This window comes from Stylophora pistillata, chromosome 10, assembly GCF_964205215.1.
Source record: "Stylophora pistillata chromosome 10, jaStyPist1.2, whole genome shotgun sequence".
Taxonomy (NCBI): Eukaryota; Metazoa; Cnidaria; class Anthozoa; order Scleractinia; family Pocilloporidae; genus Stylophora; species Stylophora pistillata.
The window spans coordinates 7,165,180-7,183,751 of record NC_142528.1 but is presented as its reverse complement, the minus strand read 5'-3'; the positions used below and the strand labels follow the sequence as shown (position 1 = coordinate 7,183,751).

Sequence of the window (18,572 nt, the reverse complement as noted above, 5' to 3'; positions counted from 1 at the left end):
ACATCGTTTGGAAATTGTACACTGGCTAAGATTTTTTTACACTAGTGTGCTCACTAGTGTGAAAAACTGTCTTTTAATTTTGCAAATCGCTATTGACCTCAATTATGCATCACTCCATGGTCAAACACATTAAATTATCAAAATCACAAGGCACCAAACAAGCGCAAGAAGAGGGAATCTCTTTATCATGAAGTGGTCACCAATTTATTTACGCATCACAAATCAGTTATCTCTAATTTATTCCAGCCGAACAGATGACGAAGTTTTAGGATGCAATAAATGGACACAAATCTTGCATTTGACCTCGGCTTAATTTGTTTTCCTGGATTAAACCACGAATTGTTCAATTTCTTTACTTTTAAAAACCACATAACAGCAAGTAGTATGCGTGTTAGTACGTTTAGTTGATTCCTCACGCTCGACGATCCCACTTGACTGAACAAAGGATCTTTTGTTATTTCCATTGAACGATTAAGGAGCCGCAAGCAGTCTTAAACTATAAATAAGGTGGCCTGAAGTACCTCGCTCACTTTCCAAACAAAACAGCCCAGCAACGAACTCAAGGTGAAATCTCTACAATGTTTCCTCGTTCTCTTGGTCACTGGAGCCTTAGTCGGCTACGTAGTCGACACATCGTATTACCTTCCTGCCCTTATGAAGTTCTTTAATGAAAACGTTGGAAAGCTAATCGAAGGATTGAAGGGTGTCAAGGAGCAGGAAGATTCAGAAAGCCAGCCTGCATTCGTTGTAAGTTGACTGATCGGTTTTTAAAGAAGCAAGTTGGGTACAATTTTTTCCCTTTCTTTAATGGACGGGTTTTAAAGAATTGCCTTTAGGTAGAGAGAGGCCTAAAAAAAACTTCATCAAAAACAAAAACAACGATAAAAAACGCAGAAACGAAAGAAAATCAAAAATAAAAAGAAAAGAAAATTACGAATACGTTAAGCAAAAAAAAAAACAAAACAAAACAAAGGAGGAGCAAGGTTAGTTCACGATGGAAGGGATTAAAATGAAAAGATGCTGCACCAAGTACTGATTAAAAATCCGAACTCGGACCGAAAAGTCCCGGGTCGGCCTCTTACCTCGAAGTGTGTAAACAGTGAAGTTATATGTTCTTAACTTTTTATTGCCTTTCTTCAAATAAAGCTAAGAAGTTAACTCCAATTGGATTTCATGAAGTTTTTAAGCGTACCATTTTTCCAGATCAAAGGTCTGGACGGCTAACCATTTTACCACATGTACTTCTATTCACAGACTATTTGTGAAGAAAAATTCGCAGCTTGTGGATATCACGCAGACACTGATGCCTGTAAAAGAGTGGTGTGCATGAAGAATCTTAGATCATGCCTAAAAAATGACATGTCATCTGAGCCATCTTAAACGCCACCTCCGAAGATGGTGAGTTGAGTGCAAATGAATTGTTGTCCCCACCCCCACCCCCCTCAGTTTCTCGAGCTCCCCCTCTTTCTCTCTTACTCTTTTTGCAAGCAGTACTGAGGTAGTAAATATCTTCATGGGATTTTTTTCAAATTTCTCCAGGAAAAATAGTTTTGAAGGTATTCAAAGGGTACCTATATACGACTTATTAGACGTTTTGTTTTGTGGTATCGCTAGGTATTTTTACGAGTTGTGCCGTATTTTTACGAGCCTGTAGGGCGAGTGAAAATACAAATAACGAGTAAAAATATTAGCGATACGACAGACCAAAACGTCTAATAAGACATTTATTATCCAACACGCTAAATTGTTTTTTCAGTGCGGGCGAATTTCGTAGATATTAATTTACGAGGAGTGCGTGATGGAAGTATGCGAAGCGGAACTGAATTGGCGCGTAATCGTGTTGCTGTTTCTATTATCTTTAATAAATTATAAAATTTCATTGTCATCTAACTTCTTTTCTTCGTTTGATTTATCTAATAAACTTGGATCGATATTCGCCAGCCATTCCGACTCTTCGTGTCAAAAAAATGATTTCAATTGTCCGCCATTTTTTTTGTAACTTCAATCCAATTTGTCGCTTGCGCGTGCGAGAAAACCTGTCTAACCGGTTCTCTGGAGTACAAATACCGCGTGATATTTGTGCTCATCTTGGGCGTCATTTGTACTCTACAGAGTGTAGTTGGATAATAAAGGCACATACACATCGATTCCCACTGACCTTCCTCTATGCCTTAACTTAACTTTTTTTTTTCTTTTCCCTGATAGAATCCCTACCTTGAAAAGACCAGTACATACTTCCACCTAGCTAAAGGAGACTGTGCAAAGAAGTTAGAATGTGCAGTCTGCAGCAAGTACTGCATGGATGAAAGTCCAAACCCACCGTCCTACAGTGCGTCTTAGTCCGTCAGTTATCTGTTGGCAAAACCATCTCCTTCAGTCTAGAAGATCACACGTAATAAGGAAAATAGCAAAGAAACTAGAAAGCAGTTGTAGTTAATGGTGACGGGAGGGGATTTTCAAGAAGCTTCTGATGAATTTAATGGAAAGTTTGGAAATAAAGCATTGAGAAATTACATTCACCTCTCTTAAATATTATCTTACCTCACGTCTATAACCATGCTTTTATCTTTGACTCCTGGGTCAAAAAAAAATTTATTTGCAAGGTAGGCCCATACCAAGCGAAACTCCATAAACAAAATTAGCGAAATCTTATCCCAACGAAATGGTGAAGACATTGCACACCTCTTTCGAAGCTTATACATGTATCTCTGAGTCTTATGCACCCTCGTATTGGCATCGCAATTTATAAATTAATCTATTAATTAATAAATTGATAAATTCTATTAATAAATTAAGCTTATACATGTATCTCCGAGTCTTATGCTCCCTCGTATTGGCATCGCAATTTATAAATTAATCTAAACGGTTCTTTGGGGTAGACCCATGACCTTGCTTGTACTGGGTGTTTTTACAGTTTCCGTAAAAGAAAAGAAGAGAGACTGAACATGAGTAATTTTAAACCCACAGAGTAAGGAAAATGGAAGAAGGGACACGTGGCACGGTCTGGCACATGTTGCTGAGATATAAACTCTTCACCACAATGATGTGACCAGCAATTCTCCCCAGTAGTGTGTTTGTGCGTTAATTTAAGATAAAACTTTCCAGCTGGTCTGTTTTTTATATTCTCGTCACCTGGTTCTTGGATAGTATACTGAAAGTCGGAAAGAAGAAGTGGCATGTCAAGGTGTCAAATAATCTTAAGAGAAATTTCAACGCTAAGGTTGCACCTGGAGTAAACAAAGTGAAAAATTTGAAATACCGTATCCTCGCACGGTGAAACAGTTTGTTACTAACTTTAGTCAAGTCAAATATTAGTACTGTCCAAAATGGATTTTAAAAGGTAGAGCTCGAGCTGTGTTCGTCTCGTCACTCTCAAAAGAGGCCAGGCAAGAAAGTAAGATTGATAAAACGAAAAATAGCTGATATCAAATAAAAGCAACAAGATAATTTCTCAGTGCTTCATTTCCCCTGATATTATAATCCATAATGGCTACATTTCATCCAAGACGCGAAACTTTGCATTCTCGGACTGAGCCCCTCTGCTACAAAGACGTTTGGATTATTAAAAATAAAATGTCGAAAACGTGCAAAAGCTAACGTATTCACGATTTATTTTCTTAGTTCGATTTTCCAATTACACTCCAGTTAACTCCCTCTCACAATTCTCTCGAACAAAAACAAAACATCTCCTTGTAAGCACGTGGAACAGCACCATATATGGGGCGATAAGACACGTGCTGCATACATGCGGTTTGGTTATGTAATAGATAAACGAAATCACTTATGTTTAAAATTAATAAATGTAACGTACAGTTTCCAACAAAAAGAAATTAACAATGATCGTCGTTGTTTTAAGTTTCATTGTTCGAATTTTCCCGTTCTGAATCCCTGCACCCCATTCTGATTACTGAAGAAATGATTAAGGAAACAGTAAAAGAGCTGATCTCACCGGGGGTTCTGGAAAGTCCATGTGCAATTTTGCCCAAGCCACTGAAGCACTGAGGATCAGAGGAAGAAGTTCATCTTGAGTTCTGTACTCAGTTGACTGATTCGTAAGGCAATGTGTCTCACACAGTCAGCCCGGGTTCGTTACTATATAATCCTCCCAGCTAGACTGTATATTTCATTTCCATTGACAAAAGCTAGAACAATATAAATATTTTTTTCAAACGTTCTGTTTCCCCCGAAATCTCGTTATTCTAAACCTCCTTGTCCATTTGGCCGTACTTTGGTGATATGATATCGGCAACACCACTGACATGTACCAAATATCTAATACCGCAGTTCAAAATATATGAACTTCATATATTTCATTGTATCTGACACCCGTCTATCTTAAGTCAACAGGGCTGGTTACCTCATTTCATCTCTATAATTTCTCTCTTACCGCAAGATGATGTTTACATTTTTTTCTAATGCCCTGTTGAAACAAATAATACTTATGGGAAAGAAGTAAAACCCATGTGCAAAGTATTTGGATACAGAATACGTGACTAGCAGTGTTCGCTGGGAAAGTAATCTTAGTAATAGGCGCAAGTGTGGGTTTGACGAAGGGCGAACGTTCGAAACGTCAGCTTTTATAATCGTAACGGTGGCCAATTTACCTTTTCAAATTTGTTGATATATTCAAACTAATAAAAAATACATTTCTCTTTTCAGTTTTGAAGTGTGTTTACTGTTTCATTGGTAGCTTGGAAGGTTTGAAAGGAAGTTTTTTGTTCATGTCGATGAAATCCGTGGCGATGGAGGAGAATAGAAAAGAAAACTTAGGTTGCTCATTAGAATCTCGAACCTAGGTACATGTAACTTTTTGACATAAGCGTTTGATTTTCTTATCGCCGGGTTCTAGCTGATAATATGAACCAGCCCTGAACCAGGCTCTTGAGCAAATAATTTAGGGTTTTGCTTCTGTTCAGGAAGAAAGACTGGTCATTACTGCTTCTAGCTTATTCTGGACGAAACACAAACGAGAAAAGAAAACCTTCATGTCCCAATAAAACGGATACGTGTTTTCTAGCCCATGTTTCCTTCATTCAGGCTCTATTGAAAAATCCTGTAAAAACTAGGATCGAAAAAATAAAACATGTTTATTACATGCAACTGAAGTCCTTGCATCTATTCAACGTCCTTGGTCCTACTAGTTAGCGGTTTAGTGCGGTCCTTTACATTCCAGACAAGTATGAAAACATCATCATGGAATAGTTAAATATCATCTAAACTATTAAGAGTATAAGGCAATCAAAATGTTTCAAACTTGTTTAAAGTACAAGGTACTAAATAACTTTTACCTCCATATCTATAAAAATAAAATATATACATAAAATGTTTTTTTGTATAGTTGTGAATTCTAAAACAACTTTTGATTTTATCATTAAGATTACATCCTCATTAGATTTTGGTCTATTCCACTAGACTGGAAAAGAGATTACACTCTCAAAACAACTATGTTGCCCATACAATAATTTCGTACCAAAAGTATTTTGAAGAGTACTGCCGAGTTCTGCTCTTTAAAAAATCACCAGCTGAGAAAAAAATATGTTAGAGTACGAGCTCTGCGTTTTGAAACATATTAAAATAGTATTTACAATGCTTAAAGTGGTCTCAAGGAATAAACAAGGCAACCAAGAAGAGGAGCATTTTCAATGTAACACCTACATAGTACTTTTCAAGACTACTATCAAAAAATATCATCTGCTATAAAAATTACAAAATATCGTATTACACGAAAGGCGATAAGTCACAAGAGGAGCCTATCCGAGCTTTATGTCTCTGACTCAGTGGAACGGGAAAGTATCAGGTCTCCTCTAACTTCCCAGTCAGTGCCAGCTATTGCTTCAGACAAACACTGTTTGCCCGCGTCTGTTACCATCCAATCTCCTTCAAGGTTTAAGCTCTTTAGTTAGCATTTGGTATCAGTTAAGGCTTCGCACAAGTACTTTATTCCTTCATCTCCTATTTCACTGATGTCTAGGCTCGTTAATGCACAGTTCTCGTTAGTTAAAGTTCTAGCTAAGGGCATTATCCTTTCTACTAACTTTTTAAGCTGGTTAAAGTGCAGTTAGTGCTGATCAGTGCGTCACACAAGTGTTTTAATCCTTCACTTCCAAAGCAATTCACTGGCGTTCCAATTGGTTAAGTTGCCGTTAACGCTGGTGAGTACGTTACACAACTGCAACAATCCATCATCTCGTAACCGATTGTCACTGACGTTTAAGCTGGTTATATTACAGTTAACACTAGTTAGCGCGTTACACAAGTGCATTATTTCTTTGTCTCCTAACGCACTGTCACTGACAGTAAAACTGGTTAACTTGCAATGCACACTGGTCAGCGCGTTACACAAGTGCTTCATTCCTTTGCCTCTTAACCGACTGTCGCTGACGTTCAAACTGGTCAGCTTGCAATTCACACTGGTCAGCGCGTTACACAAGGGCATTATTCCTTTATCTCCCAACGCACTCTTTCTGACATTCAAACTGATCAGTTTGCAATTCACACTGGTCAACGCTTTACACACGTACATTACTCCTTTGTCTCCTAACTCACAGTCACTGACGTTCAAACTGGTCAGCCGGCAGTATTCGCACTGGTTAGCGCGTTACATAAGTGCATCATTTCTTTGTCTCCTAACCTGTTGCGAATAACGCTTAACCTGATTAAATCGCAGTCCCTACTGATCAGCGCCTCACACAGGTGTTTTAATCCTCTTTGTAGACCATTGTAATACAGGATCAAGCTGTAAAGTTCACCCTGGATAAAAGCTGTACTTAAGTTCTTCAAACCTTCATCAGATATCCGACTCCCAAAAGGATTAATCTGGTTACTTTCCAGTCTCTGTTGGCGATTGCTTTACACAATGTTACCCAATCAGGGTGGTGCTCTATTGGCCACGGTTTCAATATGCCTGACTTCGAACTGTATAACGATGAACTAAAAAACCTCCTCGTCCTCGTCTGCGTACAACTCCAAGTATACATCCAACATTTCATCGAACAACTCCTCTGGTAGTTTTTCTGAAGAGAGTTCATCCGTAAACAGCAGCACCATCTGCCATGCACCTTCTCTGATGTGGAGTAAGGAATGTTTTCAATTAGTATACATCCATTCCTTCTCGTAATTCCTTCACGTAATTCCTTCACGATACTAAGCGATTGGAGTACTGGAAGATTATGGAAAGAATCATTAATATTTTACTAGAAAACATTGATGCGAATAAAACCGCCTTTGCATTTTATGGTCTCACTGAAACTGACAAACCGAAAAACTACCTTGACAATTTGGAAACGAAAAGAATTCTGAGTCTCAGTGTTTGGAATTATTCTTGAATCATTGAAAGTGAAAGGAAACCAGACGACAGTATAAACGATAAATTTTGTACCATACCAACAATGTTAAGTTAAGCTCATTTTGTTTTTCTTTGGCAAAAAGTCTAAAAATTTCAGCAAATTTTACACTCGAAGTTGTAAATTAATTCCAACATATTATTTCCTCCATAGAAATCTAGAAATCTAAAGTCCAAATGCCTGCTACAGAGGTTGATGTAGTTCCTTTTTTAAGTTTCAGAAAAGTTTGAAAATCAAAAGAGAAAAAAAGTGTAGTTTCACATTGCAAACATAACGAAATATTACTTTTGATAAAGAAGAGACTTTTGGTGAGGGGAATACGATAATAAAGCACTTTAGTTGCACTACATAGCGACCAGCTTTAAAATCAGCATTCTATGTGCATATGGATTAAGAGGAGGGTCATATCCGTCGGGCTTGATCTTACTCACCAATCAGATTTTTATTCCATGACCGCTGCACTTCTCTTTCTTCTTTCTTCTCGCGGGCCCATGTCCTTGGCCGTGCAGCTTTTAATGCCCCTGCTCGCTCAGCCGCACACGGCCCTTATGAAGGGGTTTGTTTGTAAATCATTTTTTATTACTCGGGCTTCCGCAGGAAAGCCCAAGTCTGAAAATGCAAGCCGGTTTGGTCGCCAAAAGGGGGCTCATGGTCCCAGGCGTTCCTTGCGTAAACCGCGGAAACTGGGATGAGAGTGAAACAACTTGTGTTGTCGTGGGCTCGCTCTTCGTAAACAACGGTAATTCGCGGAATGCTGTGTTTTGTGAAGACCGCTTTGCAAAGATTCCTGTATTATAAGCTCGTCCCACATGTAAACGCACACTGTTCGTGGTAGGCCGGTCCACGAACTTCATTGCTTGAAAGCTAAACAAATGTGGAAAGTTCGTACTAGTTCTCACGAGATAACAAATGAACCATATGTGTGGGTTCAAACTACGAAAATACTGGCAAAACTGTGACGGCCGATTTAACAACAAACTATGATGCTGAGACGAACACCTCACTCGCTGAAAAAATCAAGAATGGTCGTGAACACAACTTCGAAGGTAGCGCCAACAACAGGATACTGACAGAAGCAACTTAAATAGTAAGGTTAAATAATTTATATATATCTTATTATTAAAAACTGGATCATTGGATAATGCAATTCAAGACTTTTTATCGGCTTAGCCATTATGGTATATGAGCCAATATACCATAATCTACAAATATGGTAAGCGTACGCGTCAGCTTAAAATCAAAAGGGAGCTAAAAAATCCAGTTTCTTCTTACAAAATAACAATTTCCTGGGGGCGTTTTTAATAAAACAATTATTCTACTCGCGCTTGTTGGATATGAGATGATTATAGCCAACTCGGCGCTACGCGCCTCGTTGGCTATCTATCATCTCATATCCAACGCGCGCTCGTGGAATAATTGTTAATTAGACGTTTTGTTGTGTAGTATCGCTGAGTATTTTTACGAGTTGTACCGTATTTTGACGAGCCCGTAGGGCGAGTCAAAATACAAATAACGAGTAAAAATACTCAGCGATACTACACAAGAAAACGACTAACAAGTTATTTATTATTCAACACGCCAAACTGTTATTTCAGTGCGGGCGAATTTCGCGGATATTTATATACGGGGGATGCTTGACAGACGTATGCGAAGCGGAACGGAATTGGCGTGTTGTCGTGTTGCTGTTTCTATTTTCTTCAATAAATGAAGAAATTTCCAGGTCGTGTAGCTATTTTTCTTCGTTCGATTCATCTCGTAAACTTGGATGTATATTTTCCAGCCATTCTAACTCTTCGTCGTCGGAAATATGATTCAAATTGTCCGGCATTTTTTTTCCTAACTAAGAGAAAACCTGTTTAACCGGTACTCTAGAGTACAAATACCGCGTGATATTTGTACTCCTCTATGGCGTTATTTGTACTCTACGAAGTGTAGTTGGATGATAATTATATCTTATTAGACGTTTTGTTGTGTAGTATCGCTGAGTATTTTTACGAGCAAATCTGTACAAATGTACGTCAAATTTGTTGATTTGCAGAGGTATGAAAAACGAAGCAAAGGTGAAGTAAATATGAAATTTACTTCACAATTGCGCGCAAATACAATGGGAATAAATATCTGCGTTTGCATCATCATTACTTCCAACGCGAATTTAAATCAAATCTGGAATCCTAAATTTGCATCATATTTGCTTCATTTGCAAATCCGTTTAAATCCAATTTTTCGTGCAGTGTAACCCTATGGCATACGTGGATCAGTAACCCCTCCTAGCCCGTAGAGGATGTGAATCGAATATTGATTTATGTTCCCGGTGATCTGTAAAGGTCACCTTCTAGCGGTGTCACCAGGGAATTACTCAAGACTAATAATGGAACGTGACGAAAATTGGAACAGTTTGCAGTTTTTTTATTTATTTTTCTTTCCACGACATTCTTCATTAAGTTCTGTCATGCATGGCAGTGTCCCTCTTATAACGCTTAAACACATCTTTTCGGCTATACACTGAAAAGACTTTCTAGGAAGACAAACAGCAATGAAAAAGTGGAATCCCAGATTATGAAAGCGGCTGCATGCTCATTTCAAAACAGACCTCCCTTCTCCAGTAAAACACTCTTAAAGTTTGACCCCCAGATTTTGTATAAATGCCAATAAATTATTAAAATTAAAAGATACTTTTTCTAACGAAGAGCCCTAAACCAGGCTCAAGAGGAAACTATTTAGAGTTGCGCTTTTGATGGCAGGGGGGGGGGGGGGGTCCTTGTATTTTCAAATGGTGATATCCGCTGGATGGAGTCGCATTTTTCACGACTGGAATGACTATGAGGGGGTTGCATTTTCAACAGAGTCACTAGAGTGGGGTCGCACATTTTCGGGATTTTAGGCGTGAGAAAAAATATTAGGAAACGAAAAATGGGAAGACATGCGGTTAGAATATTGTTACCGAAAGTCACTAAGTTGATTAAGTTGGGATCGCGAAAATTACCTTTGCCTCAGTGAATAAGATGGGGATCTATTATTGGTCAGAGAATTGAATATAATGGAAAGGGTTCAGAGAGGCCAGCGGCACATACCAAGCAAAAATTGAAACAAGTAACCCCCTCCTCTCGCGCTTTTTACTTCTATTTATTCTGGACGAAATCTAAACCGAAAAGAAAAAAAAAACCTTTATTTCCCAGATGCAAGTGGATGTGCGTGTTCTAGGCCACGTTTCCTTTTCTATTGACAGATTCATTTAAAGCAAGAGATTATCGTCTTTTGCTTAAGGCTAGGAACTAAAAAAGTTCAAAAAAATTACTTTTTGTGATTGTTTAGTACATTTAACCACAGTCCTTGTAAAAATTCACAGTCCTTGGTTAAAACACTTTCCGGTTTAGTGTGGTCCTTCACATTCAAGGGAAGCTGTAAACATTACATCACAATTAATACCATCTAAACTACTCCAAGTATAAAGGAATGTTTTACGTACAAGGTACTAAAATAACATTGGTTACCATACTGAAAATATAAAATATATATGTAAAAGGTCTGTTTTTAGTTATATTTAAAAAACAATTTCCGATTTTATTAATTAGATTATGGGATTATGTCTACATCAGGAGCCCATAATATTCTCAACTATTCCATTACACTGAAAAAAGGATTACACTCCCAAAAAAAACTACGTTGCCCGTAAAATTATTTCCTACCATAGATAACTTGTACAGTACTACTTAACTAAGCTTTTAATAAAATCATCAACTAAATAAAAAGGTACAAGTTCGAGTAGAAGCTCAACAGGAATAAGAGCAAGGTTAACAAGAATGAGAGCATTTTCAATGAAGCTCCTAAATAGTACTTTTAAAACTATTAAAAACATATCTGCTATTAAAATCAAGCAAACATATTGTAATCTTATTTGTAATTCTCTTTTAGAAGACAAAGTTATTCATCAACAACTCATAAAAATACAATTCAATATTCTTGGTATCCTACAGATCCCTTATACGGAAAAAGGCCTATATAAAACGTACTTTCTGAAATGAACTTAACATGCAAAAAAGATCAGTGAAAATTTAAAAATCGTTTGTCGGACGACACCGGGCCAGTCATCAGACCTGAAAAAAATTCAGGCCTGTACGGGTTTATTACGGGTTTATGTCGAATTAATTTGATGGCCTGCTCCCAGTTAAAATAACATTGGTTACCATACTGAAAATATAAAATGTATTTGTAAAAGGTTCTTTTTAGTTAATATTAGATTATGGGATTATGTCTACATCAGGAGCCCATAATATTCTCAACTATTCCATTACACTGAAAAAAGGATTATACTCCCAAAAAAACTACGTTGCCCGTAAAATTATTTCCTACCATAGGTAATTTGTACAGTACTACTTAACTAAGCTTTTAATAAAATCAGCAACTAAAAAAAAAGTACAAGTTCGAGTACACGATGAACAGGAATAAGAGCAAGATTAACAAGAATGAGAGCATTTTCAATGAAGCTGCTAAATAGTACTTTTAAAACTATAATTAAAAAGATATCATCTGTTATCAAAATCTAGCAAACATATTGTCATCTTATTTGTTATTCTCTTTCAGAAGACAAAGTCATTCATCAACAACTCATGAAAATAAAATTCAATATTCTTGGTATCCTACAGATCCCTTATACGGAAAAAGGCCTGTATACAACGTACTTTCTGAAATTAACTTAACATGCAAAAAAGATCAGTGAAAATTTAAAAATCGTTTGTCGGACGACACCGGGCCAGTCATCAGTTGTTGATCATGACAATCGTTTTCTCTTCCACACTGAGTCATTTAGAACACACTGTTTGATCAACAACGGATGGAGATGATCAATAACGTGACATAACCTAACAAACTGTTAGTTATCTAACTAATTATTTATCTAATTGATTATCATATATTCACAGTCGTTTAAAAAACACGCGTTGGACAATTCTATCCTTTATAAAAATGAAATTCTTACGTGGCAGGCGATAAGTAGCAAGAGAAGCCTATCCAAGCTCTATGCCTCTGACTTAATAGAACGGGAAAGTGTCAGGCCTCCTCTAACTTCCCAGTCAGTGCCAGTTATCGCTTTAGACAAACACTGTTTTCCCGCGTCTGTTACATTCCAATTCCCTCTGAGGTCCAAGCTCCTTAGTTTACAGTTGGGATCAGTTAAGGCTTTGCACAAGTAATTTATTCCTTCATCTCCTATTTCATTGTATCTGATGTCTAAACTCGTTAATGCACAGTTGTTGTTAGTTAAAGCTCTAGCTAAGTCCTTTACTGCTCTGTCTCCTGCTCTATTCAAACTGACCTTTAACCTGGTTAAGGTGCAGTTACTTTTGGTAAGAACAGTAAACAAGTGCATTATTCCTTCATCTCCTAACTCATTGCCAGAGACATTCAAACTGGTTAACTTGCATTTGACACTGGTGAGCACGTTACACAAGTGCATTATTCCTTCAGCTCCTAACAGGTTGGCAGAGACGTTCAAACTGGTTAACTTGCAGTTGAAACTGGTGAGCACGTTACACAAGTGCATTATTCCTTCAGCTCCTAACTGGTTGGCAGAGACGTTCAAACTGGTTAACTTGCAGTTGACACTGGTGAGCACGTTACACAAGTGCATTATTCCTTCAGCCCCTAACAGGTTGGCAGAGACGTTCAAACTGGTTAACTTGCCGTTGACACTGGTGAGCACGTTACACAAGTACATTAGTTCTTCATCTCTTAACCAATTGCCAGAGACGTTTAAGCTGGTTAAATTGCAGTCTCTACTGATCAGCGCTTCACACAGGTGTGTTAATCGTCGACTTTGTAAATCAATGTCACACAGGACCAAGCTGGAAAGTTCACCCTGAGTAAGAGCTGTACTCAAGTTCTTCAAACCTCCTTCAGATATCCGACTCCTACAAAGGATTAATCTAGTTACTTTCCAGTCCCTGTCGGTGATCGCTTTACACAATGTTACCAAATCAGGGTCGTACTCTGTTGGCCACGCGTTCAAAATGCCTGACGTCGAACTGTACAACGATGAACCAATCATCTCCTCCTCCTCCTCCTCCTCCTCCTCCTCCCACCAGTACCACAGGTCATCAAACCAGTCACGTGGCAGTTCATATGAAGGAAGTTCATCCATAAACAGCAGCGCCACCTGCCATGCACCTTCTCTGATGTGAATACTTAGGAATATTTTCAATTCGCACTCATCCATTGCTTCTCGTAATTCCTCCACGGAACTAAAGGAATGGAGTGCTAAAAGATGAAAGAAAAGAATTCTTAATATTTTACTTGAAAACAATACTGTGAAAAATCCGCCTTTACATATTTTTTTATCCAACAGACAAACCACACAAAGATATCTTTGCAAATTGGAAACAACGAGAATTTTGAGTCTCAGTATTTCATTCAGAGTCATTCAAAGTCAAAGGAAACCAGTGGATAAAACACAGAGATAGACAATATAAACAATAAATGTCGTGCGATACCAAAAACAGTGAGTTAAGCCCATTTTCATTTTCTTTGGCACGGCAAAAAGTCTAAAAATTTCAACAAACTTAACACGCGAAGTTGCAAATCACTGTCATAAAGTTTTATTCTTACATATTCTTTTTCCTCATTCAAAAATTTAGAAATCTAGAGTCAAAAAATGCCTGCTGGAGATGGTGTTGCTGTTGTTCTTTTCCGAATCTAAGTTTTTGAAACCACAAACGTTTCAGAACATTTTCAAAATCAAAAGAGAAAAAATGTCGTTTCAAATGGCAAATAAACAAAAGAAACGTTTTCCTTCTGGGAATAAAGCACCACATAGGCGATCAGCTTTAACATCAGCATTATACATGCTTATGGACTACGTAGAATGGTCATGTCCGTCCGGCTTGATCTTAATCAGATTTTTATTCCGTGACCGCGCACTTCTCTTTCTTTTTTCTTTCTGTCGGGGCCGTACCCTTGGCCGTGCAGCTTTTAAGAGCCACTAACCGTAAATATCGAGAATCCGCCGACAGTTGCAAAATTTCGTAATTCGTTTTATTTTTCTAAAGGACCCTTTTAATGAAACTTTTTCGAAAACTATATCAAAAAGTTCTCTCGCGCTTTTTTTCCTCCGAAAAAGCGAAAAGTTCTCAGTACGCCTAAATGGCCGTTGTCCAATGAAAAATTATGCAACTTCGGCAACTTCGTACTCTACAACGCGATGCAATCCTACTTTTAATTTTGTGTGCTAGCAGATGGTCCTTTCATCTCTTGGAAAATACTAATTTCCAGCTATGTTGTTACGTTTAAGTCTGAATAGTGACCAGTTGAAATAAAGTACTTCGCGTCTCTTTCGCGGAAGTCTCTTTCAACTTCAGTTGCCTCTGAACAGGTCTGCCATATATACTTAAAAATCACAATATACATTATCTTAAAGCATTATTTTTTTATTTTGATTCATCCAATTCTTTATCTTGGCCCGCCATAAGCGGCACGTCCAGGTTTAAAAGAGGTTGGGCTATTTCTTCAAAATTGAAATGCGAACCGCCGAACAGCTGTCACGACCATTTAAAGGCCTTTAAAAAGGTCTTGTATGATATATTTGCATACCAAAAATGTGTCATCTTAAAGTTTTATCCTTGAAGTTGAATTCCTCTAAGTTTCTTTCTTGGCCCGCCATAGGCAGCGCGTCCAACTTTTAAAGAGTTGGAGGTAAAAAATGACAAAAAATGTAATGCGATCTGTTGAACGGCTGTCACGCAAGAGGTCAAGGCCAATCTTTCAGCTTGCCCGGGAATGTGCCAAATACTCATTGAATCTCTAGCGGGATTGCATCGCGTTGTAGCGTACGAAGTTGCCAAAGTTCCATAATTTTTCATAGCTTTACGGGGGGCCAACGGCCATTTAGGCGTATTTTGAACTTTTCGATTTTTCGGAGAAAAACAAAGCGCGATAGAACTTTTTGATATAATTTTCGAAAAGGTTCATTAAAAGGGTCCTTTATAAAAATAAAGTGAATTACGAAATTTTGAAACTGTCGGCCGATCCTCGATATTTACGGTCAGTGGCTCTTAATGCCCCTGCTCGCACAAACGCACACGGCCCTCATAGAGGGATCTGTTATAAATATATATATTTTTCCTTTAAGAACGGGCATTGGACTGCGTAGGTCATTTCATGATTGTATAAATATACCAGGTCTACGAAGTAAGAACAAACCCAACACCAAGATCACAAATCTTGACCATTACAAAAACCCAGCATTTCTCTGCAATCTTACGACAGAATATAGATAACTGGAAATATGTTTGTAAACCAATACAAACTGTCAGTTACTTTAGCCATGTTAAATACCTCGCTTGCGTAAGCCAAGTTTGGCTGACTCATTGAATAAGTAGCTGACATAGCTCTGGAGTTCCTCGGGTAAACTGACATCAAACTTCGCGAGTCCTGATCTAATGGTGGGATACATGGTGTTCTCTAATGCTATTATAGAGGACATTAAAAAAAGCACAAACTATTTCAATACTTTAGGTCATATTCTAAGATCTGAGAAATTATTGAGAAAAAAATTAAGGAACTACTCTTTGAGACAAAGTAAGCGTCAATGTAGCCATTATCTATGACAGAACACGGAGAAGCTTAACATTAAACTTATATTTATCATTGAAAGATACCAATACCATTTCATGTTGTCGATCATTTCTTACATATCACATTATTTTCAAAAGTTCTTTAATGCAAGAGATACATTAGGGTCTTAAAGGAGTGATTGATACTACGGCCAACAGTTAAAAAGTTGGGCCATTCAACGGCTTACGGTTAAAATTTTGGCCATTTTACGGCTAACGATTAATTTGTCTCTGTTAAGAAGTTTAATGAAAAATTCTTTCAGTTAACCCTTTTAACAACTAACAGTTGAAATTTGTCACCACAGTACCACACACTTCACGCGCGTGCAAATCCCAAGCACTACCCTCACCAAGCAAAGTGCGCGTAACAGCACGTATAATTTTGCGTAAGTAGGAAAAGTTGAAAGTTTCTAGGACCAGGGTGAGCTTATCCTAAGAAGCCAGTTATTTTTAAGAAGCGCTAGGAGAAATTCACTTTTCCGTGGTCTTTCTTCACTTGTTTTACTTTATTTAATTTCTCTGAATGCAATGGAAGGTTGTCTACTAACTAAATGAGGGCGATGGCTGGCATGGGTTGCCAAGATTTGCTACTCGTGAGAACATTCCTCATCTAAGTGCTCAGTGCCACAGGAGAAACGTAACTGAGCATCGCAGTTGTTAATAATTACTGTGGTAGAAGAAGAGTCCCGTGGAAAAACATAATTCGATAAAGAACTGGAACTGTTTAATAACAGTCTGCATTCTCTGTATTTGGTAATTCACTGTAGTCAATTACCAAATTGACTACAATATTCCATTGTCTATTTAAGAAGTGGACAGTGGTTCAGCGTGGTGTGTTACTCTTATCGCCAGCGGTATTCTTCATCACAGTGGTCAAAAATGTTGTGGACTCACGAGGAGCAGCCGATTGGGTCCGCAACAAATTTTGACCACTTTGATGACGAATATCGTTGTCAATAAGACTACAGACCTCGCATAACCACTGTCGATCGATTTGTTGTTTACCACAATATCAAAGTCAAATAAGACGATTCCTTCAGTGCATGACACGTTGCGTGCCACAATGACGTCAGCAGCATAGTCTGTACTCTCATCGATGATGGCAAGTTAGCCAATCAGAATGCAACATTACTGCTGATTGTGGTAAAACTCCCTTCTGACAATAGTTCCTGTCCAATGAGCGCGCGAGAATTTCTACAGTTATTTTAAAAACTAATTTTCTCTCTAAATGTGCATCATCTAATCACCTTCCGTCCTCTTTTCCTGCAGTTGCCTGAGTAGTTCACCTACGTCTCTGTAAAAGGTCCAGATTAGATGACGATCTAAAGAGCAAAATGGTTCAAAGCATTTAATACCATTCTTGGTTGATAGCATTATATCAGAGGAGGGGTTAGCTTAAATATGGAGTAAATACACATTAATCAATGTTTACCATGTAATGGGCGCAGATGTTTTGCAAGTTGCATGCAGGGCTTGGAAATTTAAAAGCAATGAGTAAAATGTCCGGTTGCATTGTATGTTAACCTGCCTCAAAGTTCATAAAATTCATCTCATGGATTACATTAGGTGTCCAAAAAAGACGAAAACAACACATGTAAAACAATTTAGGAATTGAGTTTTACCTTAAAGTTTTCTACTAAAATAATCAAGCCTGTATTGTAGAGCAGCGATTTCCTTGCTTCACTTTCCATATTTAGTTTTCCCTGTTCAACAGAACCACTATGATTGTTTTACTTACCTTGGTATCTTTGTCTGTATAGTTTGCCTAGTAGTTCATTTAGTTCTTCTTCAAGATTAGCAGTGAAGAGTTCAGGGGGAGGCGGAGTACCTGACGGGAAAGGTAACTTCATACATATATAAAATATACTGTATTAATCATTCAGTGCCTTAAATATATTACCTTAAATAAATGGTTAAAAACAGATAACAAACATTATACATTGTATTATGGTCCTGTGATAGCAAAATTATAGTATGACTTCTCTGCTTAATCTCCTTTGGTCATTCTTTAAATCAACCATTAAGAAAAATTGTTTCATCAAAATGAGCCACAGCCAACTTTATACTCCCTTCCACCACAGTAAACAATGAGGAAAAACTAATAACCTCCTATAAAAGTCGACAGTTAACATGACAATAGCCGAAAGTATTAGATGGCAATCTCACTTAATATAACAATTATCTAAATGTAGAGGCCAAGAGGAATTATATCTTTACGAGGGAATAATTTCCCTTGAAAAGTTATAATTTGAATAAGGAGTAGAAGCATTCATTGTAAGTTATTACAAGAGGGAAAACTTTTTCTTGAAAAGTGATAATTTGAAACAGGATCAGTGAAGGCATTCTATTAAAAGAATTCTTACATTATTTTTTTTAATTCGCTGAGAGGGAATCAATAAACATTTTCATTCACCTTCCATTCTGAGCCTTGTAAGTTCCATGCACAGTTCTGCTAATTTTTTCACAAGATGACTGGTTGAAGGTTCAGGAACAGCTAAACTACCTGAGAGAAAAGGTATACACAGATGTATTCAGCACTCAGTGCCATAACTGTTACTAAAAGTTAAAGCATACCAGCATGTATTAAGGTTAAATTAAATGAAGGAAAAATGGTGCAGGATTTCCT

At 37.7% G+C, this 18,572-nt stretch overlaps 1 protein-coding gene and 1 long non-coding RNA gene across 3 annotated transcripts in view; one reads left to right on the top strand and one right to left on the bottom strand.

The window, feature by feature from the left end:
- The first annotated feature begins 435 nt into the window (after window positions 1–435).
- Window positions 436–2,508, top strand: LOC148721620 (uncharacterized). The gene is made up of 3 exons (XR_015992765.1): window positions 436–747; window positions 1,255–1,398; window positions 2,206–2,508. It is a non-coding gene; the product is annotated as an uncharacterized LOC148721620 (long non-coding RNA).
- Window positions 2,509–10,483: 7,975 nt separating this feature from the next.
- Window positions 10,484–18,572, bottom strand: part of LOC111345785 (uncharacterized) — a 304,322-nt gene continuing 296,233 nt past the window's right edge. For both annotated transcript variants that reach the window (XM_088735347.1, XM_088735348.1), the window contains 5 exons: window positions 18,360–18,449; window positions 17,685–17,774; window positions 17,194–17,268; window positions 15,669–15,800; window positions 10,484–13,595 (listed from right to left, as the gene is read on the bottom strand). In XM_088735347.1, coding sequence (XP_088591473.1) covers window positions 12,358–13,595; window positions 15,669–15,800; window positions 17,194–17,268; window positions 17,685–17,774; window positions 18,360–18,449 — 1,625 coding nt within the window. In that variant the 3' untranslated portion in view covers window positions 10,484–12,357. The remainder of the gene's footprint in view (window positions 13,596–15,668; window positions 15,801–17,193; window positions 17,269–17,684; window positions 17,775–18,359; window positions 18,450–18,572) is intronic.